The sequence below is a fragment of the Xenopus tropicalis genome, chromosome 1 (assembly GCF_000004195.4).
Source record: "Xenopus tropicalis strain Nigerian chromosome 1, UCB_Xtro_10.0, whole genome shotgun sequence".
Classification (NCBI taxonomy): domain Eukaryota; kingdom Metazoa; phylum Chordata; class Amphibia; order Anura; family Pipidae; genus Xenopus; species Xenopus tropicalis.
In genome coordinates, this window is record NC_030677.2 from 103786466 (window position 1) to 103808172 (window position 21707).

Here is a 21707-nt window from a genome sequence, read left to right on the forward strand (position 1 = left end):
GCACCCATCATTATAAACTGTGTACCACCTGCACAAAAAAAGAGTTCATCTGTTTTGTAAACAACCACTGGTGCCCAAGTTATTTGAACGATTTGTTTGTGGTAGAAAAAAATGTGGTGTGTCGGACTTAAGTGCCCACACAAGAAAATAGTTGTATGTAACACCTGCCCTACTGGGAGTTTCCGGGAGTTGGGGCCAACATAATCAAGTTTCAGATAATCCATCTGGAGTAATTGAGATAATAGATACTTCCATTCCCCAAAACCAGTTACATAGGCACAAATTTTTAACCAATCTTTGGGTCACAAAGTGAACTTTAAAGACCTTAAGAAATCCTGTAAAGGAATGAGAATGGGAACAGGAATAGTTCTGTGTGGTTTCTCCCTGAAAAAATCCATGTGGTTTGAAAACCTAAAAACAATTAAAATAGGATACTTAAAATGTTTGTGCCTATTGAAGGGGCGGTTCACCTTTAAGCAGTGCCACCCTAGGGACCGGACCTAAATACTCACCTCAGATTGCAGAATTGACGTTATACAGCCCTTGTGTGCCTATATAATAGGCACTTGTGGGCCCCCCCCCCAAAAAAGCTTTCGCCCAGAGCACAGGCCCTTTGGGTGCCTATATATATATATATATATATATATATATATATGGCCCTGCCTTTATGTTATAGAATGCCCTTTTACTTGCAACTTTTTAATTATTTGCCTTCTTTTTCTGCCTCTATATAGATTTGAGGTAGGGTCACTGTCAAAAAATATTGCTCTCTGAGGCTACAATTTTATTATTATTTTTACCTATTATTATTTATTTTCCTGTTCAGCCATTTATATGTCACCTATTCATATATCAGTCTTTCATTCAAATCACTGCCTGGTTGCTAAGGTAAATAAGACCTAGCAACAAAAACTGTGTAATTATGACTCCATAACGCTGTGTGTTTTTCTCTTTCAGAATGCCCTCTGAATTGCGATCTCACTCTGATTTGCATCTGCCATAATATCGCCTGTTGAATAAACACATGTGTTTGTGAATCTGGCGTAAGGTGGGCATACTAGAGAAAGATCTGCTTGTTTGGCAACCCTGCCAAACATGTTGACTTTTCTGTGAATGGCCAGCTGTAGGGTGGTTACTGGTTCCCCAGTATCAATAGGTACACGATTAAGCAGAGGAGGAGGAAAGACAAATGCTTAAAGGACAAGGAAAGGCTAAGTCACTTGGGGGTGCCAAAATGTTAGGCACCCCCAAGTGACTTAAACCGCTTACCTTGTACCCTGGGCTGGTGCCCCTGTTAGGAGAAAACAGCACCAGCCTGGGGTACCTGTAGCGCAGCTCTTCCTCCTTCCGCCTTCGCTTTTGGAAGGACTAAGGACAGGCGCATGCGCAGTAGAGTGAAAAGCTGACTTCTTTGTTAAAGTTCGACTTTTTCACTCTACTGCGCATGCGCGCGACGGAAGGAGGAAGCGATCGCTGCTACCCCGGGCTGGTGCTGTTCTCTCCTAACAGGGCCACCAGCCCGGGGTACAAGGTAAGTGATTTAAGTCACTTGGGGGTGCCTAAAATTTTGGCACCCCCAAGTGACTTTGCCTTTTCTTCTCCTTTAAGACAACCATATTGTAGTGCAAGGAGCACGTTTAATAAATGCTGTCAATTTATGTAACAATTGCATGTATTGCAGTTGCTTTCATAAATTACCCATATAGTGATTTGTACCAGTTTGAGTGAGGCTTGAACAAATATATTTATTTGGTAAAAAAAAGGTTACTTTTAAAGATAACTTTTACTAGCTGTTATGTTGCACGTTCATTTTTGCTTAGTGATTTATGTGATAAAACAGGAAACACAGGAAAGACAGTGGAAAACCACAAAATCAAAATTTTGTGATAAAACACACGTGGTTAAAAAAAAAACATTCTTTTTCCTCTTAATGCTTTTTTGAACTCATGTAATTAATAAAAGAATGAACTGAATTAGCACAGTTATACACACACACACACACCATTACTGTTGTTATAAAAGCAGCCCTCACGTGTGAGGAAAAAATGTTAAATATTGCTTCAAAGGAGGAGCTGTTGCTTTAAAGAGAAATATTTGCCTAGAGAAGGAGTCTTGGCCCTCCCTCTGCCGGAGTACAGTGACAGTGACATCACAGGCTGCTGGTAAAGCCAGATCACTAGTGCTATGTGTGTGTATCCTCCTTTCCAGCTGTCACATATAGAAGGTGCGGGTGAAGCCAGAGTGCAGTGTCTTATCTTTTATGTGAGCTGACTTTCCAACCTTTAGGATCATTCCCTGAACTCTTTAGCCTTTGCCTTCCACTGTCCTTAATAGAAGACAAACAGAAACAGTATTTGGAGCTGATTGTAATTATCTACTACTTACACTCTTTTATGCCTGCCTGAGACTGTTTAACCGAAATCCTTTGGATTTTAGCATAACCACAGACGCTGCATGTGGACCTGCACCCACTGCTGGGGTTCTCTGGGTAGAAAAGATCTGATGAGACACTGTGTTTTTTGGGCTTCTTCGTAGGATTATTTTTAGCCACTGCTCTGTTAACAGAATGCTCCAGCTACCTAGGATCTCACTCTGCTCTTACTGTCTGCTGAAGCAGAGAAACTGAGTGCTTTCTGTACTTTGTTTCACAATGAGCCAGAGCAAGGCAGTCTCCCAATGAAAATACACATGCAAAGTAGATTTACAAGGTACAACACTGGATTGTTGCATTCCCTAACTTTCTGAGAAGATGGGATTTCATTCCAAAACAGGATTTAAATGGTATTTTAAATTGCTTTGGTCAAACCGTGACACCTCTGTGACACCGATCAACGAGAAGATTCATTTTAGCGCAAGTTTGGGGTCTCCCCAGTGCTGAGAGTGGAGATGAGTTTGCCTACAAACTGTGGGTTTCTGGCTCTGACAGACTGCAGTGGGAGAAGATTTTGTAATGGGAATATATATGGGTCACCTTGTGCAGTCAACCGACCTATCGATATTGTGCAGAGGAGGAGACGGTAAACTGATTTTTATTTGCATTATAAAAGGTTCATTTTATTAAACCTAAGGGATATGTTATATCTTAGCTATGTTGGTAAAATGGACTTCCACGCTGTCACTCTTATTCTGCAAGCAGTGTTTGTTTATGTTGCCATAAGAGTGGCAGCTCTTTGATTTAGATTCTTCACAAAATCTTGTTGATTTGATAACCCTACAATAAATAAAAATGTAAATCTGCATTAAGTGGAGGGCCACCAGATGCTATATTATAATCCTAGATTATATTGAACACATGAATACAGGATTAATTATTGTGTGTATATTATATACATCTCCAATATGAAATATTTTAAAATGGTAAAATGGACACCATCATGACATCATAAACATAAAGTGTGTTTTTTACTTAATTGTGAAGTTTCCAGTGGAAAAACAATTATTTCTTAGCACCAATTTTACACTCTGCCATTCTGAAATACCATGTCTTGCATTGATTTTAGATATTATGACAAGGGTAGTGCCAATGTATTGCCCTTTTTATAACCTATTAAGTTTGCCCCATCCACAATTTTTACCATAAATACACTCAGACTCACACCTGTTTTGCATTGATACAGCCTAATTTATTTAATCTTGACAACATTGTAAACATTGTAAACATTGTAACCCTAAGGGTAAGGACCCACGTAGCGGTCCACTTTTCTGAAATTGCCTGCAGTAGGAAACTTTGCGCGACTTCGGAATACTGAAACGATGCAAAGGGCTTTCCACCGGCGACTTGTATTGTTGCCGGTGGAAAGCCATTTTGGAGTGGTTAGTCGCCTGCGATAGCAGAGATCTATTGCAGGTAACTGAACCACTCCGTTAGACATCAGCCTAACAGTAATTTGTTAACTAAATAACATAATGGCAACCAGCTAACAAAGTAGCTGCTAAAGGCTGCATTTGTAGGGGCCCTCCTTGCCTCAATCCACAATCAAATCGCCGAGGCTAGTCATTCCCCTTTCTCTAACAAGTACATCCCCACATGGCCTATGGCCATAATCCCTTCCCTTTCCCCTCCCACAATCCCTTCCGCCCTCTGAGCCCCACCCAAAAAGAAACCAACAATTGTGGCTATTACAGTGGTTATTTCAACCTCCTTCACCACAACCATCCCAAATAATCTCATTAAAAGGGGAGGGAGGTGTGAGCTGTTAAAGTAAAATAGCATCCTTCCACAACCCTGCTTAATTTAAATAAGGGTATCCCCTCCCCCAACCTGTCCCCAAGACCCATGCCTTGCATTGTCTCTGAGGCTTCTTTATATTCAGTCACTGATGGTAATTAGCCACCTTTCCATACTCTTAAAATCCATGCAACCAGTTTTGATATTGCAATTAGCAAGTATTTTCATGGTAAAAAGTCCTTGACATTGTTTATAGTACCTGTGAGTTTTCACACTAGGCCATGAAAGCTGGAATCTGTGTTTCTGCAAAGAGGCTATATAACTGTAAGAAAATAAGTTATGTTCACTATTCACATTACATGCCTAGTCATGGTAAAGCCCTAGGCCAGTGGCTGACTGACTTTTTCAGTTCAAATCCCCTTTCGAGGTCCAACTTTTCGTCAGGTGATTACAAATAAATATAGATATAGGACAGGGGTCGGGAACCTTTTTGGCTGAGAGAGCCATAAACACCACATATTTTAAAATGTAATTCCGTGAGAGCCATACAATATGTTTGGCCGCGGATGCTGCGGGGCAAGGTAGGGTGGGTCCCAAGGATGCCGGATGCGATGCAGAGGAGGGCGTGGCCTGCGCTCGGCAGATGGAAGACGTGTTCTAAGGCTTAGAACACGTCTTCTATCCGCCGAGCAAAAGGGCAAGGTAGGGTGGGTGCCAAGGATACCAGATGCGATGCGGAGGAGGGCATAGCCTGCGCTCGACGGATAGAAGACGTGTTCTAAGGCTTAGAACACGTCTTCTATCCGCCGAGTGCAGTCCACGCCCCTCGTTATTTTTTTTATTTATGATTTGGCAGAGAGCCAGATGCAGCCATCAAAAGAGCCACATCTGGCTCCCGAGTCATAGGTTCCCTACCCCTGATATAGGAGAACTGGTGTATCAGACAATAGTGCCAATAGAATATCTAGGACAAGTTTTCACCCTCAAATCATACTCTCAATTTACCTCCAAACTTGAGTTCAAGATTTATTTAGGTGAGCAACTAGGCATTTTCCCCACAGTTTGGGCAGTTTCATTTGCACAATTCTGGGAATGTAATTTCAGGGCCAGAACTAGGGGTAGGCAGAAGAGGCACCTGCCTAGGGTGCCAGGATGAGGGGGCGCCGGCCCTCCCCTGGACATCACTGTGCACGTGCGCACACACACACATGTGAGGGGGGGGGGTAAGTGGCCCTACATGCGCAGAGTGTTAGAACTATCAGGGGCAGGAATTACAAACTACAAGTTATCTGATGAGGACCAGCAGAGTACAATAATGTGACCCTCCAGGTATGCAGACAAACTGAATGAATATTCAGCTAATCACGCCCCCTGTGTGTGTGGCCAGTTTAAGACGTGTGTTTCTCTCAATGTCTCTTCTCTGTATTATAGCCATATTTTTTTTCTAACCCCCCCTAAAAATAGGGAAGAGATACGTAGAAATAACAGAGGAAAAACAGGCTAGATATACTAGAGAAGGATAAGACTGAGGATGTTTTCTTCAGCAGCAAAATGTTTCCAGATCCCACATCCTTCTGTACAGAAATGTCAGTTGAATGGCTTACTAGCTTTCTGTGGTCTACAAATCCAAGCATGTTGACTACAGTATTAGGGAGCCTCATTATTTTCCGACAGAACATTTACTCTCTTCAGTGTATTGCCTTTTAAGAATAACATGGGGATTAGAGCTCTGTAGGCAAAAAGGTTGCTGGTTTAACTCAACTCATTGCATTCTCCCCATACATCAAAAATGAGTTTAAAAGTGCTTCCTTTCCTTGTGAGTAGCCATGTAAAAAATGTGGCCCAATCTTCCAGTGAGCTTATAAACTCTGCTGGCTAAAAATGAGCCCCGTGTCAGAGGAATTCTGTTCATTATATGAAAATTAACATAATAGACCTTGACTCTCCTCGGCCACCTGTTGGGTGATTTTTTCCAATGTCTTTTTTTTGGTTGTTGACAAAATAAACATGTATTACTTTGTACTTGTTATTATTTATTTCAGTGTATTTGTGGTTTTTTTTGCTATATCCTGGAGGCAACCATGTTATGCCCTGGGTTACACCACTTATTGGGCACCCCACTCTGTGCAACACTGTCTATTTCTGAGATAACGTGGATATGCTTTAGGCCTATTTATGGTGGGGGTTAACCTTAATTTGGGTTCAAATGGAAGAGAACAGGTAACTGCAGATCCGAATTTGAGGGAAGGCCACAACGGTCCAGACCTAAGGTTCGGCTGGAGATTCCAATACCTGTCAAAATGTTATTTCTGCCCAGTCCCCGGTACTGCCAAGTAGGTTGCAAACCAGTGAAGAGGGGGTTGATGCAAGAGCAGAGGAAGCATGTGCAAGCTGCGACCATTTGGACATTGGGATAGGGGTGCAGCCTAGGAGAGTCACAATATCATATCTGGCACTGAGAATTAGGTTTTTACTGTGGGTAAACAGAACATGGTGGGGCAATTTATTGTGACTCCTGATACCTTATGAAAAGTTCCACTAGGGCAAGGACAGATGTGCATGATGAACAATGTCTGTAAAGTGATGCCTAACATGTTGGTACTATATAAATAATGAATGAAGATTGGATAACCTGCTTTCTATCTTTCACTGTTAATTTACACTTAGGAATCAGTGCTGTCCAACTTTTTTTTCATGTGCTAGACTGATTATCAACTATACAAATGCTTGTTGGCAGGCAGGTAGGAAATATGCATAATAAGAGTTGTTTAAATGCTATCATTAAATGTGGATGTGCACTTTTTTTTACAGATTAGTTTAAGCAAACTGCTTTTTTTGGACAGATAGTTAAACTAGTAGCGGGTGTATTTGCCAAAAACTGGTGAAGATTTGCATTCCAGTATATACTAGCAGTAAGGCCAGCCGTCTCTTATTATTACATTAATGCAGAATATAAAGCCATAGTAAAACAGAATAATCTTAGGATTTCATATTTCCTTTCCAAGAACACTTGCTTCAAGTATGTCTCTGTTTAAAGGGGAACTCTGGCTTTCAAACCAAAATTTCTTGACGAGTCCCACACAACACAGAAACCCCTAATAAACCTATCACTGTAATCTCTTATTTCAAAAAGTATGAATAATTATCATTTTTATATGCTAAAATCCAACTGCAAACTGCTTCTTGTCTTTCTGCATTATTTAAAATCCTGGCAGGGGAGGAGGGACTGAAACACTGATATTACAAATTGTAATAACTTCTGCAAAGCTTACAGACAGCTTAATAAACCACAATGCATTGCAATGTAATGTTCCTTTCCTTATTAACGTCATGTGCACAGGGAATTGTGGGATTTGGAGGGTGCAGACTAAAAGTAGGCAGGGGACAGTCAACTACTGTTACATTTTAAAAGAGTTTAAAAGAAGTCAGCAAGATCAGCAAGAGAACAGGGGGCCAGGCTTAGGTAACTATTCAAAACGAAATTATTACATTAAAAATCATGAAATTGATAAAAATTGCAAAGTTCCTTGAAATTATGTTTACTTTTCAAAAAGCTTGAGTTGTGGTTGATATGTATAATATATGTATAAGAATAGCCATAGATTTATTTTCTTGTAGTACTACTAAGCTATGTACCACACTACAGCAAACTCACTATGTGCAATTATCTATAAGCTGCTTGCAAATGCAGTACATATCACCTCAGTTATATTTGCAGGCATTTGCAAATGAAGTCATTTGCAAATGTAATTATATTCCTAGAACCAAATTCATCTTAAGTTACATTACAAGTGGGACTGTTCACTCTGTGGCCTACTTTGTGCAGTTAACTGTGTCAGCTGTTTGGGGATCAGTATACAAATCTAGCTGCAGGTTTACCACATCAAGTGGCTTTCTTTCTACTTCCTTGCCTGCAATGGCCTGCAGTCAGGTGTTAAACAAAGAGACTCTCAGTCACTGAGCAAGAGGCGGAAATTTGCACTTGTCTGCTGGAAGTTGTTCATTGTTCAGTGTATACAGAATCACTCATTTATAACAATATTTGCACACCCACACATATATACATATGTAGTGTGAGTCCCCCAGCATACGGAGGATTCAGGCGGATCTTTTAGGGCATGCTTTTTTTATCAGGATGACGTACTTTTGAGCTGCAGCAGGGACGCTTAGGTCTGGATCTAAAAATAAAATGTATGTCGGTGTGCAGTATCATCTCCTCAAGCATTTGCATATTGCTTGCTTGCCCTTGCTTTTTTTAGATGCAGCTTTTTTTCAAATTTGTTTGTTGGATGTATTTTTCAGTTAGAAACTTTAGATGGTCATATATGTTCAGTGTGGGACTTGGGTGTCTATGGCCCACTAGGGCTGCCACCTCGGGGCCCCGCACCCCAGTCACAAACTTCCCAAGCCACAGGTGAAACCCCTCCCCCCCACGTGCACGCAACATAGCATTGTGTCACCGCATTACAAGCCTTGAATTAAATTAAGAGAACAGATAAGCATGGAAATATTATGAACTGTGTAGTAGAATCAAGCTGTGCACAGCAAAACGTGTTGTCTGTGTCAGTTAAGCCATGTGAAGATATCAGCCAGAAAGCAGCCAAAGGTTATTTACACAGAATTTTATGATCGCATAAGTCATTCTTGCAGTGTCTGCAAATTCAGTGTAAACAGGGATGGACACTTGTCTCAGCCATCTCCTTTGTGCATTAACACTTTTCAAGCTTTTACAAACAAAAATGCAAGACACACAGCTAACATTTGATAGTGTTTGAAATAAAGCTGGCCATACATGCACCGGTATAATTGTGTGATCATTTTCGCACCATGGAGATTGGTCATTTAGTCGATTGGACAGGTTAGAAAATTTTGGTTTTGGACAGGTTAGAAAATTTTGGTTTTGGATAAAATCTGCGCATATATTGTGCATCTGGCAATATCCTTGGGGGACCTACAATGGAAGTCATTTTCATATGATTGGTGTCTGACAACTATTTCATGTTCAGAACATCTTCCGATTTTTTTTTTAATTCTTTATCCTACAATTTCAGTCTGAATGTTAGATTTAGATTTCTGCATTTAAACATGCGATCGATTTTTGATTTTACATTTGATGGAAGAAGACTAAAATCTGTGTATGGCCACCTTTAAGGAAGTTTTGTTATGTGGGTGAATTCTGCACAATTATGACATACTGTCATAACTGGCATTCAGCCTGGGTTTCTCTTACAGTGCTTTGGTTCCCTCACTGTTCTTATTGAAGAGATTTCCAGTTGCATTTTAGTAGCATTTATATTATTATATTTTTTTCCCATTAACACTGGATTCCTAATGACCCCCTAAACAATGTAGGGCTCCATAAAAATATATTGCATATAACATGCTCATATGTAAAACGCTGCTTCATCTAAATAAACCATTTTCATAAAAATGTACTTTTTAGCAGTGTGTGCTATTGGGTTTTCCTAAATAGGATATTGCCATTTTAAAAATTAAGGGCCATCTCCTGGGATAATAGGATTCACAGTGCACACAAGCAAGCCAAGGCACACATACATGCTAGGCCACATCAGCCAAATAATGGACAGAGTTCTGACTTTTACTCCCACACTTCTTCCTGTTACAGTTAGAGATGCATTATTTCTGGTCATGTGATCTCCTAAGGGAGCACACAGCCCATCACTAAATGGTGGCTCAAGGGAAAGATGTAAAAGGGCAATATTTACTGATATATATTTCAGTTTGGCAAGATTCTTTAATAGGTCACTTAATGGAATATAAACTATCTGCTGGTTAAGTATACGTTCTGGGGGTATAGTTTTCCTTTAATGTGCAGAGTATCCGCTTGCAGGCACATGCATTGGAACGGATTGGAGGTGAGCATGAAAATGCATGCTTTCATGTTTTTGGGCCGACCTGCAATCTGCTCTGCTGTATGTGCCTGCAAGTGCTCCATGGGGCCTTACCGTCCCTTCCTTTATAAAGAGGGTGATCAGAGCTCATTATCAGGGGCTTTTCAGTAAACAGGTAATTAGCTTTATCCTTTGAAGTTTTTTGGGACCAGAAGTGACAAAATGTACAAGAGTAAATCTGGCTTCATATTCTTGTTTAGTGCCAGAAAAGGAAAGGCATTTTGGAGCAGTTAGTCGCCCGTGATAGTAGAGATCTATCCGTGGGGCATCAGCCTTAAATAGGACAGTACTGAATGATAATCATAATTCTGTTTTCTTATTTATTGTGTTACCATATATACAGGTAATTACATTCTTTGTAAAAAGAAAATGTTCAAAGACAAGTGCAAATATATTTCTTTTTCCAGTCAACCACTTCTGAGAAAACAAACAAGTGTTATTCCCCAAAGATGACGTGCCCTTTCACTCCAGTCCATCCATATCTCCCCTGATAGAGTTGTTAGGAGGGATGTTGGCGCAGATGCCAATGATTCATTCTTCCTAATGAGTAGGAAATCATGGAGCCTCTGACTTCACAAAGCCAGATCTTCCAAGGTCCAGTAATAAGTTTAACCTTTTACCTGCTAAAGAAAGGTATCATACATGACCCTGGCTTTTTATTGACAATATTGCTTTTCAAACTGTGCATTTTATTTCCCTTTCCTGGAAATTGACTTTATTATGTAGAAGATTTAAAAATGTCTTTTTTGCTGTTCCTGGAAGAAGTTCCCTAACATTTTGGGACAGAACAGCATGTAAGAACATAAAAACGCATTTAGTGTTCTGAAGTGATTTCCTTTGTTGAAGCAGTACAACGTGTAAGCTAAGAATTCAGTCACGATATGTCCATTTCCAGACCTTATAATGAAATAACTGATTAATCAGACAGTGTCTCTAATTTAAAGAGGGTCATACATTTTAATATTCATGTCTTTAGCTACTATCCATCTGTTCTTGTTTTATTTGAAATCTTGTCTTACATTCGGGATATTTAGTTCTGTGCCTATCTCTGGAATATTTTAATTCTCTTAATGTATTTTCCTTTGCATTTCTTATGGTAAGAACATTTCATGTCTACTGGGAGATTATTCATGTATAGAACTGAAAACATTAACATATTATATTACCAGCGTGCACTGTTTGTTCTTTGAGATTGATAAATATTGGCTTTACTTGAGTTTAACAAAGCAGTATGGGCAATGTACAGGGATGGGTGGAATGTCCAAAAGGAAGCCAGAAAGTCACAATAGTAGTAAAATAATTGACTTCTGGAAACCATGTTGTTATCTTGGTTTGTTGGTTTTGGCACAAAAAATATCTGTGTACCTGTTATAATTTGTATAGGAAGTGTCGAAGGTGGCCACAGCTAAGTATAAGAATGGCAGTGGATTCTGGTTTTGTCTCTGGAAGTAAATTCTGTTAAAGCAATTTTCAAGTTTGATATTTATGACAGACATTAGTATTATGTGGCGGAATTGCGTAGTTCTGAATATAAAACATGGTTCATCCTTTGTCTGCAGAGTTCTGCACAGGAGCCAGGAAGGATATGGCTGCTCCTGGGGAGTGTGAGACTGGACAGGGTCGAAGATAAGATCTGTACTGTACATGGCCACTCAGAGGCAATGCCTTAACTCATTTGTTTCCGATGGAGACACAACTTACACATAGTCAAACACAGTGTATGTGTAGTGTGCCAGCTGGGCAAAGGTGACAAGCTGTGCTTCCATTGCTGTATATTAGTACTTATTGGTGGCAATGTGCTGGTTTAATTAAGTTAACTTCTGGGCTAAATGCATTAGTTTGCCTTCTGGATGTACATTCATAATCTGGTTATGTCTGCTCCCTGTAATGCAGTTGGCATTTGTCCTAGAGAATCTAAAATGTATTTTTATTATCATAAGGACATGTTTTGAAGATGGGCAGCTACTGGGGGCACCCTTGAAGGCACATATTTTTACTGCTATACTTATGGCGTAACATGTCTAGTGTAATTGTTTAAATATTACAAACATGCAGACTCAGCCTTCAAGTGACCAAAAGAGGGAAGCAATGCAATTTAAAGATTCTGCAACATTAAAAAAAAGTTAAAATTAAACATTGTTATAATCCATTAAAACAAACCCCATGTACAAATTGTAATTGTTTGTTGTATAAGTTCTCCTTTAATGCAGTACCACGCTAGAAATACAGATCTGCATATATACCCCTTCAGATTGGTCACATAGTGTGCCTGGTGCAAGATAGAATTCTGGCAGGGGAGGAGGAACTAACACATTGATGTTACAAATTGTAACAAATTCTTCACAGCTTACAGACAGCATGCAGGAACTACATACCATACAATGCATTGCACTGTGATGTTCCTTTCCTTAACCTTTAACAAAAAATCCGGTATATATCGTCTTACAGGTATGGTCGGTCTCCATCTATCATCATCATCATCTCTCTCTCTCTCTCTCTCTCTCTCTCTCTCTCTATATATATATATATATATATATATAAAAAAAAAGAATTCAGCAGTCGCACTCACAGGTCTTAAATGAAAATAAAAAGTTGTTTATTGCCAAAAAGGGTGAACTAACGTTTCGGCTGTTACACCAGCCTTTGTCAAAGGCTGGTGTAACAGCCGAAACGTTAGTTCACCCTTTTTGGCAATAAACAACTTTTTATTTTCATTTAAGACCTGTGAGTGCGACTGCTGAATTCTTTTTCTGTACGCTTTGCTGATTTTTTGCACCCAGGCGACCTTGACTGGTTTGTTTCGTGAGTGCCGGCAGCTTGGATTGCTATATATATATATATATATATATATTATATATAGGTACCCAAGGAATGCCACCGCCACCCTAAAACTGTCACCCTTGGCACAGGCCCTCGAATGCCTGTACTGAAAATAAGCTCGTTTTTTTTAATGTAAGCAGGGGTTGAGGCATATGAACAATGTGGCAATAAGGCAGTTTTTTTCCTGGGGTAACCATACTTATTGCGTATGCATCTGGCCCTGGCACTGTATATGGTGTTTTTGTGGCTAGACTGGGTTTGTGCTTCATATGCATTTGTCTTGGCACTGTATATGGTGTGTTTATGGGCCATGTCATCAAAGAGATGGTAATTGTGGTGCTCCCATGTATGTAATAATAGACCTAGCAGAGTGCAAGGCAATACTTAGCTGTTGAGCAGATTATATAATGACTACAACATTCCAAGAGAAAAAGTTATTTATTACCATGGTAACTGCATATCGTCAGGAAAAATAATGCTCACTTTTATGAATTTTCAGTAATTCATTTCCTCATTCACAAAGTCAAAACCTATAATAAATACAGTGGAGGAAATAATTATTTGACCCCTCACTGATTTTGTAAGTTTGTCCAATGACAAAGAAATGAAAAGTCTCAGAACAGTATCATTTCAATGGTAGGTTTATTTTAACAGTGGCAGATAGCACATCAAAAGGAAAATCGAAAAAATAACTTTAAATAAAAGATAGCAACTGATTTGCATTTCATTGAGTGAAATAAGTTTTTGAACCCCTACCAACCATTAAGAGTTCTGGCTCCCACAGAGTGGTTAGACACTTCTACTCAATTAGTCAACCTCATTAAGGACACCTGTCTTAACTATTCACCTGTATAAAAGACACCTGTCCACAGAATCAATCAATCAAGCAGACTCCAAACTCTCCAACATGGGAAAGACCAAAGAGCTGTCCAAGGATGTCAGAGACAAAATTGTAGACCTGCACAAGGCTGGAATGGGCTACAAAACCATTAGCAAGAAGCTGGGAGAGAAGGTGACAACTGTTGGTGCGATTGTTCGAAAATGGAAGGAGCACAAAATGACCATCAATCGACCTCGCTCTGGGGCTCCACGCAAGATCTCACCTCGTGGGGTGTCAATGATTCTGAGAAAGGTGAAAAAGCATCCTAGAACTACACAGGAGGAGTTAGTTAATGACCTCAAATTAGCAGGGACCACAGTCACCAAGAAAACCATTGGAAACACATTACACCGCAATGGATTAAAATCCTGCAGGGCTCGCAAGGTCCCCCTGCTCAAGAAGGCACATGTGCAGGCCCGTCTGAAGTTTGCCAATGAACACCTGAATGATTCTGTGAGTGACTGGGAGAAGGTGCTGTGGTCTGATGAGACCAAAATAGAGCTCTTTGGCATTAACTCAACTCGCTGTGTTTGGAGGAAGAAAAATGCTGCCTATGACCCCCAAAACACCGTCCCCACCGTCAAGCATGGGGGTGGAAACATTTTGCTTTGGGGGTGTTTTTCTGCTAAGGGCACAGGACAACTTATTCGCATTAACGGGAAAATGGACGGAGCCATGTATCGTGAAATCCTGAACGACAACCTCCTTCCCTCTGCCAGGAAACTGAAAATGGGTCGTGGATGGGTGTTCCAGCACGACAATGACCCAAAACATACAGCAAAGGCAACAAAGGAGTGGCTCAAGAAGAAGCACATTAAGGTCATGGAGTGGCCTAGTCAGTCTCCGGACCTTAATCCAATAGAAAACCTATGGAGGGTGCTCAAGCTCAGAGTTGCACAGAGACAGCCTCGAAACCTTAGGGATTTAGAGATGATCTGCAAAGAGGAGTGGACCAACATTCCTCCTAAAATGTGCGCAAACTTGGTCATCAATTACAAGAAACGTTGGACCTCTGTGCTTGCAAACAAGGGTTTTTCCACTAAGTATTAAGTCTTTTTTTCTTAGAGGGTTCAAAAACTTATTTCACTCAATGAAATGCAAATCAGTTGCTATCTTTTATTTAAAGTTATTTTTTCGATTTTCCTTTTGATGTGCTATCTGCCACTGTTAAAATAAACCTACCATTGAAATGATACTGTTCTGAGACTTTTCATTTCTTTGTCATTGGACAAACTTACAAAATCAGTGAGGGGTCAAATAATTATTTCCTCCACTGTACATTTCCCTATACAATAAATTCCCAAATTTATATTTAATATATGAAACATATTGTAATATACACTTAACACAGGATTTGAATCTTTATAGTAATCATTTTCAGGTTTTCTAAGCTTTATAAGCTTCTGTTTCCATGCTAAATATATAAAGGATATTCATGAGAGTCTGAGACACTTTGGTTTATGTGTGGCCCTTGGTCATGCCTGGCTCAGCATTCCTGTGGTGTTAGCCTGGCCTATTAGATCTTGCTTTAAGAGGCTTATCTCCCAGCCACAGGCTCTCACTGACGTCACTCACCTCAACATTCACTGCGTCATGCATGGGTGGGGGATCAGCAGCTGGAAAATTCACCCAACAACAGTCTTCTTTAATGACAAGCACAGGGAATATGCAGAACATTATTGTGCTAACTTACCACGTCTTCTGATCTATTGTTTTCTAGAAAACAATTATTGTTACAAAAATTATATAATAGCATGGTACCCATTGTCATTAACTTGATGCTAATGATAAGTTGTCATGTGTATTTTAGGCTGTTAAAACCAGAGGGGTGTCTGTCTATCACTGTTAAATGTGTCTGCCAAATGCAGAATGTTTCCCAAATGGGATGCAGTAAAAGTAATTTCAGTTTAAGTTGTGAAATGTAAGTGATCATATTGGCAACACATTCCTAAATTCCTCAAAGAACTGTTCCTTAGTTTTTGTATCATCAGTCAGCACCACTCCATCTATTGATGACCCACAACTCTCTGCAACCAAAGCTGTGAGGTGGATTTCATTCTGATACCTTTCCTTGAGGGCAGATAGTCAGCAAATGCAGCAAGAATACTGCCCCCCAAAAACTGGGTAAGGCAGCCAGACATCTGTCTCCAGCCAGCAGTTATATCATTGAGTATTAGCAGATAACCCCACTTGTGAATGCTACAAGCAGCATCCTCCCAGAGACACAATCTTTTAGCTGGGGGGAGGCTGATCTCCATTCCTCGAAAACAGATGGTGCTGCAGTGCCTTCTAAAAGTGATATTATGTAGCAAAGCAGAAAAGCGTAGAATAATTTCTATACATTCAAATCTGTGTAGATTTTCAATGCCAAACACAATGCAAAATATTTACATGAACAGTCCCCTTGCACCATCAACAGAATTCTTAAAATACTCATATGCTGTGATCAGACATTTATTTTATTTACATTTATTTTAATAATGTCCTCAATCCAAAGTTATCCCAAATACACAGAATATGCTTATATAGTATTTTAAAATACAGAGTTTATTTAGGTCTCTCTTATTGTAGAGCATTATGGATGCTTTATTACTTGACTTGGACAATGGTAGGTATTTGTGTCTGTAATGATCTACACAAAATAAGAGCTACAAACAAATGTCTTCTTCACATAAGGATATGGTTTGTGTTTAGATTCTTTGGGCAGTTTATATTTGTTTGATGTGCATGACAGGTTGGGTGCATGATTCTATCTTATTTTGCCTGGTTGTACCCACAAGCCTTCAGACCTGCATTTTAGTGTAACTGTATTATGTTCTGTTTTTTCACACAACATGATGGATTTTTGTTTCAGGGTTTGTAGTAACATGCTAGATTAGTAATATAGTAATTTATTTTGAAAAAAGACACACATATATCAAGGTAAACAATTTGGTCTAAATGATACCTGCCTAACTGCTAGGTGATCGAAGGCATAAAACCTCATCTGAAGACTCTTTAATTTGCCTCAGAGGGGGGAGAATTTCTTCATGACTCCAAGATGGCCCACTCGGACCACATGCTAAAAACCATTAAACCACTTTTTACAGCTATCTAATGTGTCTGCTAGAACAACCATTTAACCATTTAAAACTTCAAAGCAATCCTCCTCCTCTTATCTAGTCATCATGTCCTAATGTCTACTGGAAGTACCTTCTGGTGAATAAAGCATTAGAGAATTTATGGTATGGCCCTTTATACTGTATATTATATATACATTGATACATCTTCTCTTGAGAAGGGTAGAAGTGTTTATCAACATTGAATCTCATCTGCCAGTTTGCATCCCAGAGTGCCAATTTGTTCAGAACCTGCTGCATGCATGCCACATTGTAGATGGAATTAATAGACCTTTATAGTTTTGTGTCATCTGTAAATAACAATATATTGCTTACAATGCCCACATGGTTACATGTATTAAAAAAACAATACAATGTGTAAATGTCCATTTTTGTATGGTCTTTTTATTTTTTACCTTCTAATGCTTCTAATGGGTGTGACTTTAAAAAAGGCTACCTGTTTGAAAATGCTTCCAAATGTTACTGGTGTTCTTCACCAAGTTCTGGTAATGTCTCTCAATAATAAAATTGCCCCAAAGTCTCTTCCAAACAAATCTTGGCCTGTATCTCAAGCCTGCACTGCTTACTTACATCTAACACTATTTAGACTGTAGTGGAAGTCTTCTTGTTGGTAAGCCTATCATCTCTGTTGCTCTAATGATACCCTGTTGTACCGTGTGCTGCATTCAAACTCTTTTCTCTCCTTTCAGTATAATTGTCACTTTACTCCTCGACTATTGTAAACAAGCATTTGGGTTTTCAGGTATTATACACTGTTATTTGCTCTCTAGCATATGATATTTTTTCTCATAGACTTCTTTTGCAATATTTTAACCAGAAATAATATTGAAAGGAACGTGGTTAATTCTAGGATGCGCCACTAAGCATCCAAGAGCATACTTGCTTAATATAGGTAGAAGTAAAATTCAGCCAATAAATCTGATTACAGTAAGCAGACAGTCAAATGATATGGTACACTAAATACTTTCAACTAATTGAGCAAAAGTGACAAAAAAATCAAATGGAAGAACAGATATGTATCATATTTGAAAATAGCTGTCATAATGGGTACACATTTATGTATTTATTGATAGGCCTTAGCGAGTAAGCATTTACGATACCAGGTATGGGACCTGTTATCCAGAATGCTTGGAACCTGGGGTTTTTCAGATAAGGGATCTTTCTGTAATTTGGATCTCCCCAATTATATCTGCTAAAAATCATTTAAATACTAAATAAAACCAATAGGCTTGTTTTGCACCCAATAAGGAATAATTATATCTTAGTTGGGATCAAGTACAAGGTACTGTTTTATTATTACAGCGAAAAAGGAAATAAGTTTTAAAAATTAGAATTATTTGCTTATAATGGAGTCAATGGGAGATGGCCTGTCCGTAATGGATAAGGGATCCCATAACTGTACTATTTTTGGTGAAAAAGGCAATTTTGCAGAAGCTATAAGATCATTTTTCCTATGGCACCCTAACGCTCATGCCAAACCTTTTTACATTTTTACACTGTGGAGGTCAATCTCCACTGCCAGAAAACTATGCAGCCTTTTAAGCCAAAGATTGGTGAGAACAATTGTGGCAGTTCTGGTGCTCTGTTGACTTTTGCATCCATCCCCACCTATTTCCTATAGACTTCTTCCATTTTGCAATGCCTTAGCTACAAGAGGGTAGAAAGCTTATAATTATAATACCATTATAATACCTTTACCGACCATGTTCCCAGCATCAAATTCCCTTGGCTTACTTACAAATGTATTATTACATGACATAAAAAGGCTGCAAGTTGAGCCATTACTGTGCCACAAACATTTGGACAGTTTATGTCAGTACTGACAAATTGTTGTGACTTAGCTCTTACACAAACCTAATGGTCTAGACATGGCTTTCAGCCATCTGGCTACCACAGGGTTAAACTGTTACCCACAATTATTTATTCTGTCGGAAGTTGAGCAGATGGCTGGTAGTAAGGAAAATGGCTTAATTAATGCTTTCTCTGTGGTAATTTAAAATCAGTTAAAATTATTCCAAGCCACCCTGAAGTGCTAATAAAACATTTGTTAGGTTTGTATTTATTTAGGGAATAATCTGAAGGCGCAGGAGTCTCTGCTAGAAGGAAATGGTACTAATGAGACTGGCATGTTTCGAGGATTAATCTTTCTTAGGTGCAGGGTATTAATGGCACTGACGTGTTCCCCTAAGGACAGAATGCAATATAGTCAGTAACATATTTAACATCAATCTTGTAATTAATCAGTAGTCACTTTATCACACACAGGGGCCTAATTTAATAACATGGTTTGAACAGCAATCTTTTAGACTAAGTTCTAACAAGCATTGGCTATTATCTGTAAATAATCTCTGTGTTTATTGTATGCCATACTTTTATTTTTGGAAGCTGTAAATCGAACAACATGCTGACATGCTGACTGGATAGTGTCATGCTATAATGACATTCACTTTTATAATCCTATTATAATTTATATTCTTTGAACTAGTCCTGTCTTATTTGTGTGTTATTAAAATGTCATTGGTTTTGTTATGCTAAGATGAGCTTTCTTCTTTCTCCTTGTACTTTTGTTTATATGTAGGCTTTATAATTGCTTTGATGTTCTGTTAGTAAAACATAGCAAGTCCAAATACTTGCATTTATTTATATACGTGCAGATATGTCAACGCAGAACAACAGCAACCTGGGGGATTTGTGGCAAGTAGAGTGGACTGATGAAATTTGTGAATGTGGCTTATTGGAAGGGTGTTGTGACATTTCTGGCTGCTTTTGCATAGGCACTTCTGTAGGACTGGTCTCTGTTAATGCACAATGCAAACTAAGCTGGGGGAATTCCAAAAGCAAGATGAATGGCTTATATTGACAGATGGGGGTATGAAACTGGGTAACTCGCAGGAAACCTATGCGAGTTGACAGCTATGTACATGGGGTAGCCATGATTGGCAGTAATCTCATTCAAAACGCTAATGAGCACTCTTGGACAGTTTTACATCAAAAAAATGTTTTATTGTATTGGTTTGATTTTCAAACTTGTATGGGTTGCTATAGGTGTAGATGCTGAAAATATATGCGGGCATTGCAACTGGACACGCAAACACTGAGGCAACGTTTTTTAAGGCCCAGGTGCAGAGGTAATCTGTTTCTTTTTAGGCCCCAAATGTCACAGCAGTGTAAAACCACATATTATAATGTAATGCACACTCAGTCAATAGTCTTTTTACTTTTATGGCATGTTTGACACTATGTACTTGCTTTTTGATATTATCAATACCTGTATAAAAAAGAATTAAACATACCACTTTGTCTACAGCTGTTCATGTATATTGGTTTATTTACAATTAATGGTTTTGACTTGGGAGCATGACATATAATATATATATATTATAATAATATTTATTTATTTAAAATGTGCATTATAATGTGTTAGAACATCAGTGCTGCGTATTTTAGTACAGGTATGGGATCTGAAAACCCTTTAACCATAAAGCTCTGAATTACAGGAATGCCATCTCATTTTCATTTTTAGCAAATAGTTCTAGGTTTTAAAAAATTAATTATTCAAAATTACAGAAATACCATTTATACAGAAAACTCCAGGTCCTGAGAATTCTAGGTAACAAGTCCCATACCTTAACTTTCAAACACAGCATTTTTTAAAATGCCTTGTGTCTATGCTTGTCTCTTGACGGTAGCCTGACAAAATGAAGTGGCCAATTTGTAGGCTAATATTGTCTAGCAAGCAGGAACATTGGTTGTAACTCTCTTTGTTACACTGGTAACTTTGTGACAAATTTGCAAAATATTGAGAAAGGGAAAGAGTAAAAATATAATACCTAGACCTTTCCTTAAGGTTCCAGCAGTTGAGACAACATGAAAAAATGAAGAACTGTTATAGTTACAGGATGTCAAATTGGAATTGGAGCTGTAGGTAAAAATACCATCAGAACAGGAAACTCCTACTTGCTCATCCTCCTCAGCTCCATCCTGGATTGCCTTCTGACACTGTTTTATAGCTGATGAATCCTGTTTATCCTTATGAAATATAAATATAACGTTGAAGAAAAGGGAAAGGAATACAGAGTTCTTGACGCTATAAGCCTGCCTAGACCCCAGTATGTTCACATTTGTCTCCTTGGCTTTATGACCGGAGGGGTGTATTTTTCCCCCCAAGGAGATGGTGTGATGATCCATAAAAATTGTATAACCAAAGCTTCTCAAGGAAAGGGAATACAGTGTGTATTATATACAGAATGACAGATAAATCTGGTTCCCCTCATGCTGAACCGATTTCCAGATTCCTCCTGCACCTGCTATCCTTCCCACGCAGAATAAAGATAGCAGCATAGACAGTCTCCAGGGAGAGATGCACAGACAACTCTTTTATGAGGATATGCATTTTAACCATTCATCTTCCTTGTGTGTTCTAGTTTCCTAGGCAGTTTCAATGTCAGTTTGAACTTCTTTGTGTGTGGTATGGAGATATAATTAGGGTCAGTTTAGAGGATTTTTGAAGTTGCAGTTCAGCAAGAGCTGAAAGACAGCAGCATGGTATCCCTAATCTACATACTGAAAATATCTAACAATTTTGTTATGCAATATAAAATATCTTTTCTATACTTTTCCCCAAAACAGAACTTGATACATGGGCCCAGGGCAAATTGCCGTTCTGGCTTACCCAAAAACCTGGCCAGGCCTTATTTAATACATTATTGTAAGCAATTCTATTGATGTTACTAATCATTTATTTAATATAATCTCTGTTATAGTTTACAGGCACACACTCCTTTGAACAATTATTGTACAGGGCACCT

At 38.9% G+C, this 21707-nt stretch overlaps 1 protein-coding gene across 4 annotated transcripts in view; it reads left to right on the forward strand.

Annotated features, from left to right (window-relative positions):
• pde4c (phosphodiesterase 4C) overlaps positions 1 to 21707 on the forward strand; it is a 287821-nt gene that overhangs the window by 231907 nt on the left and 34207 nt on the right. Inside the window, exon 1 of one of the 4 annotated variants that reach the window (XM_004910984.4) lies at positions 1944 to 3017. The exons of the other annotated variants lie outside the window; for them this stretch is intronic. Within the exon in view, the coding sequence (XP_004911041.1) occupies positions 2887 to 3017 (131 nt within the window). The 5' untranslated portion in view covers positions 1944 to 2886. Of the gene's footprint in view, positions 1 to 1943; positions 3018 to 21707 lie in introns of those variants that run through there. 4 annotated transcript variants of the gene reach the window in all.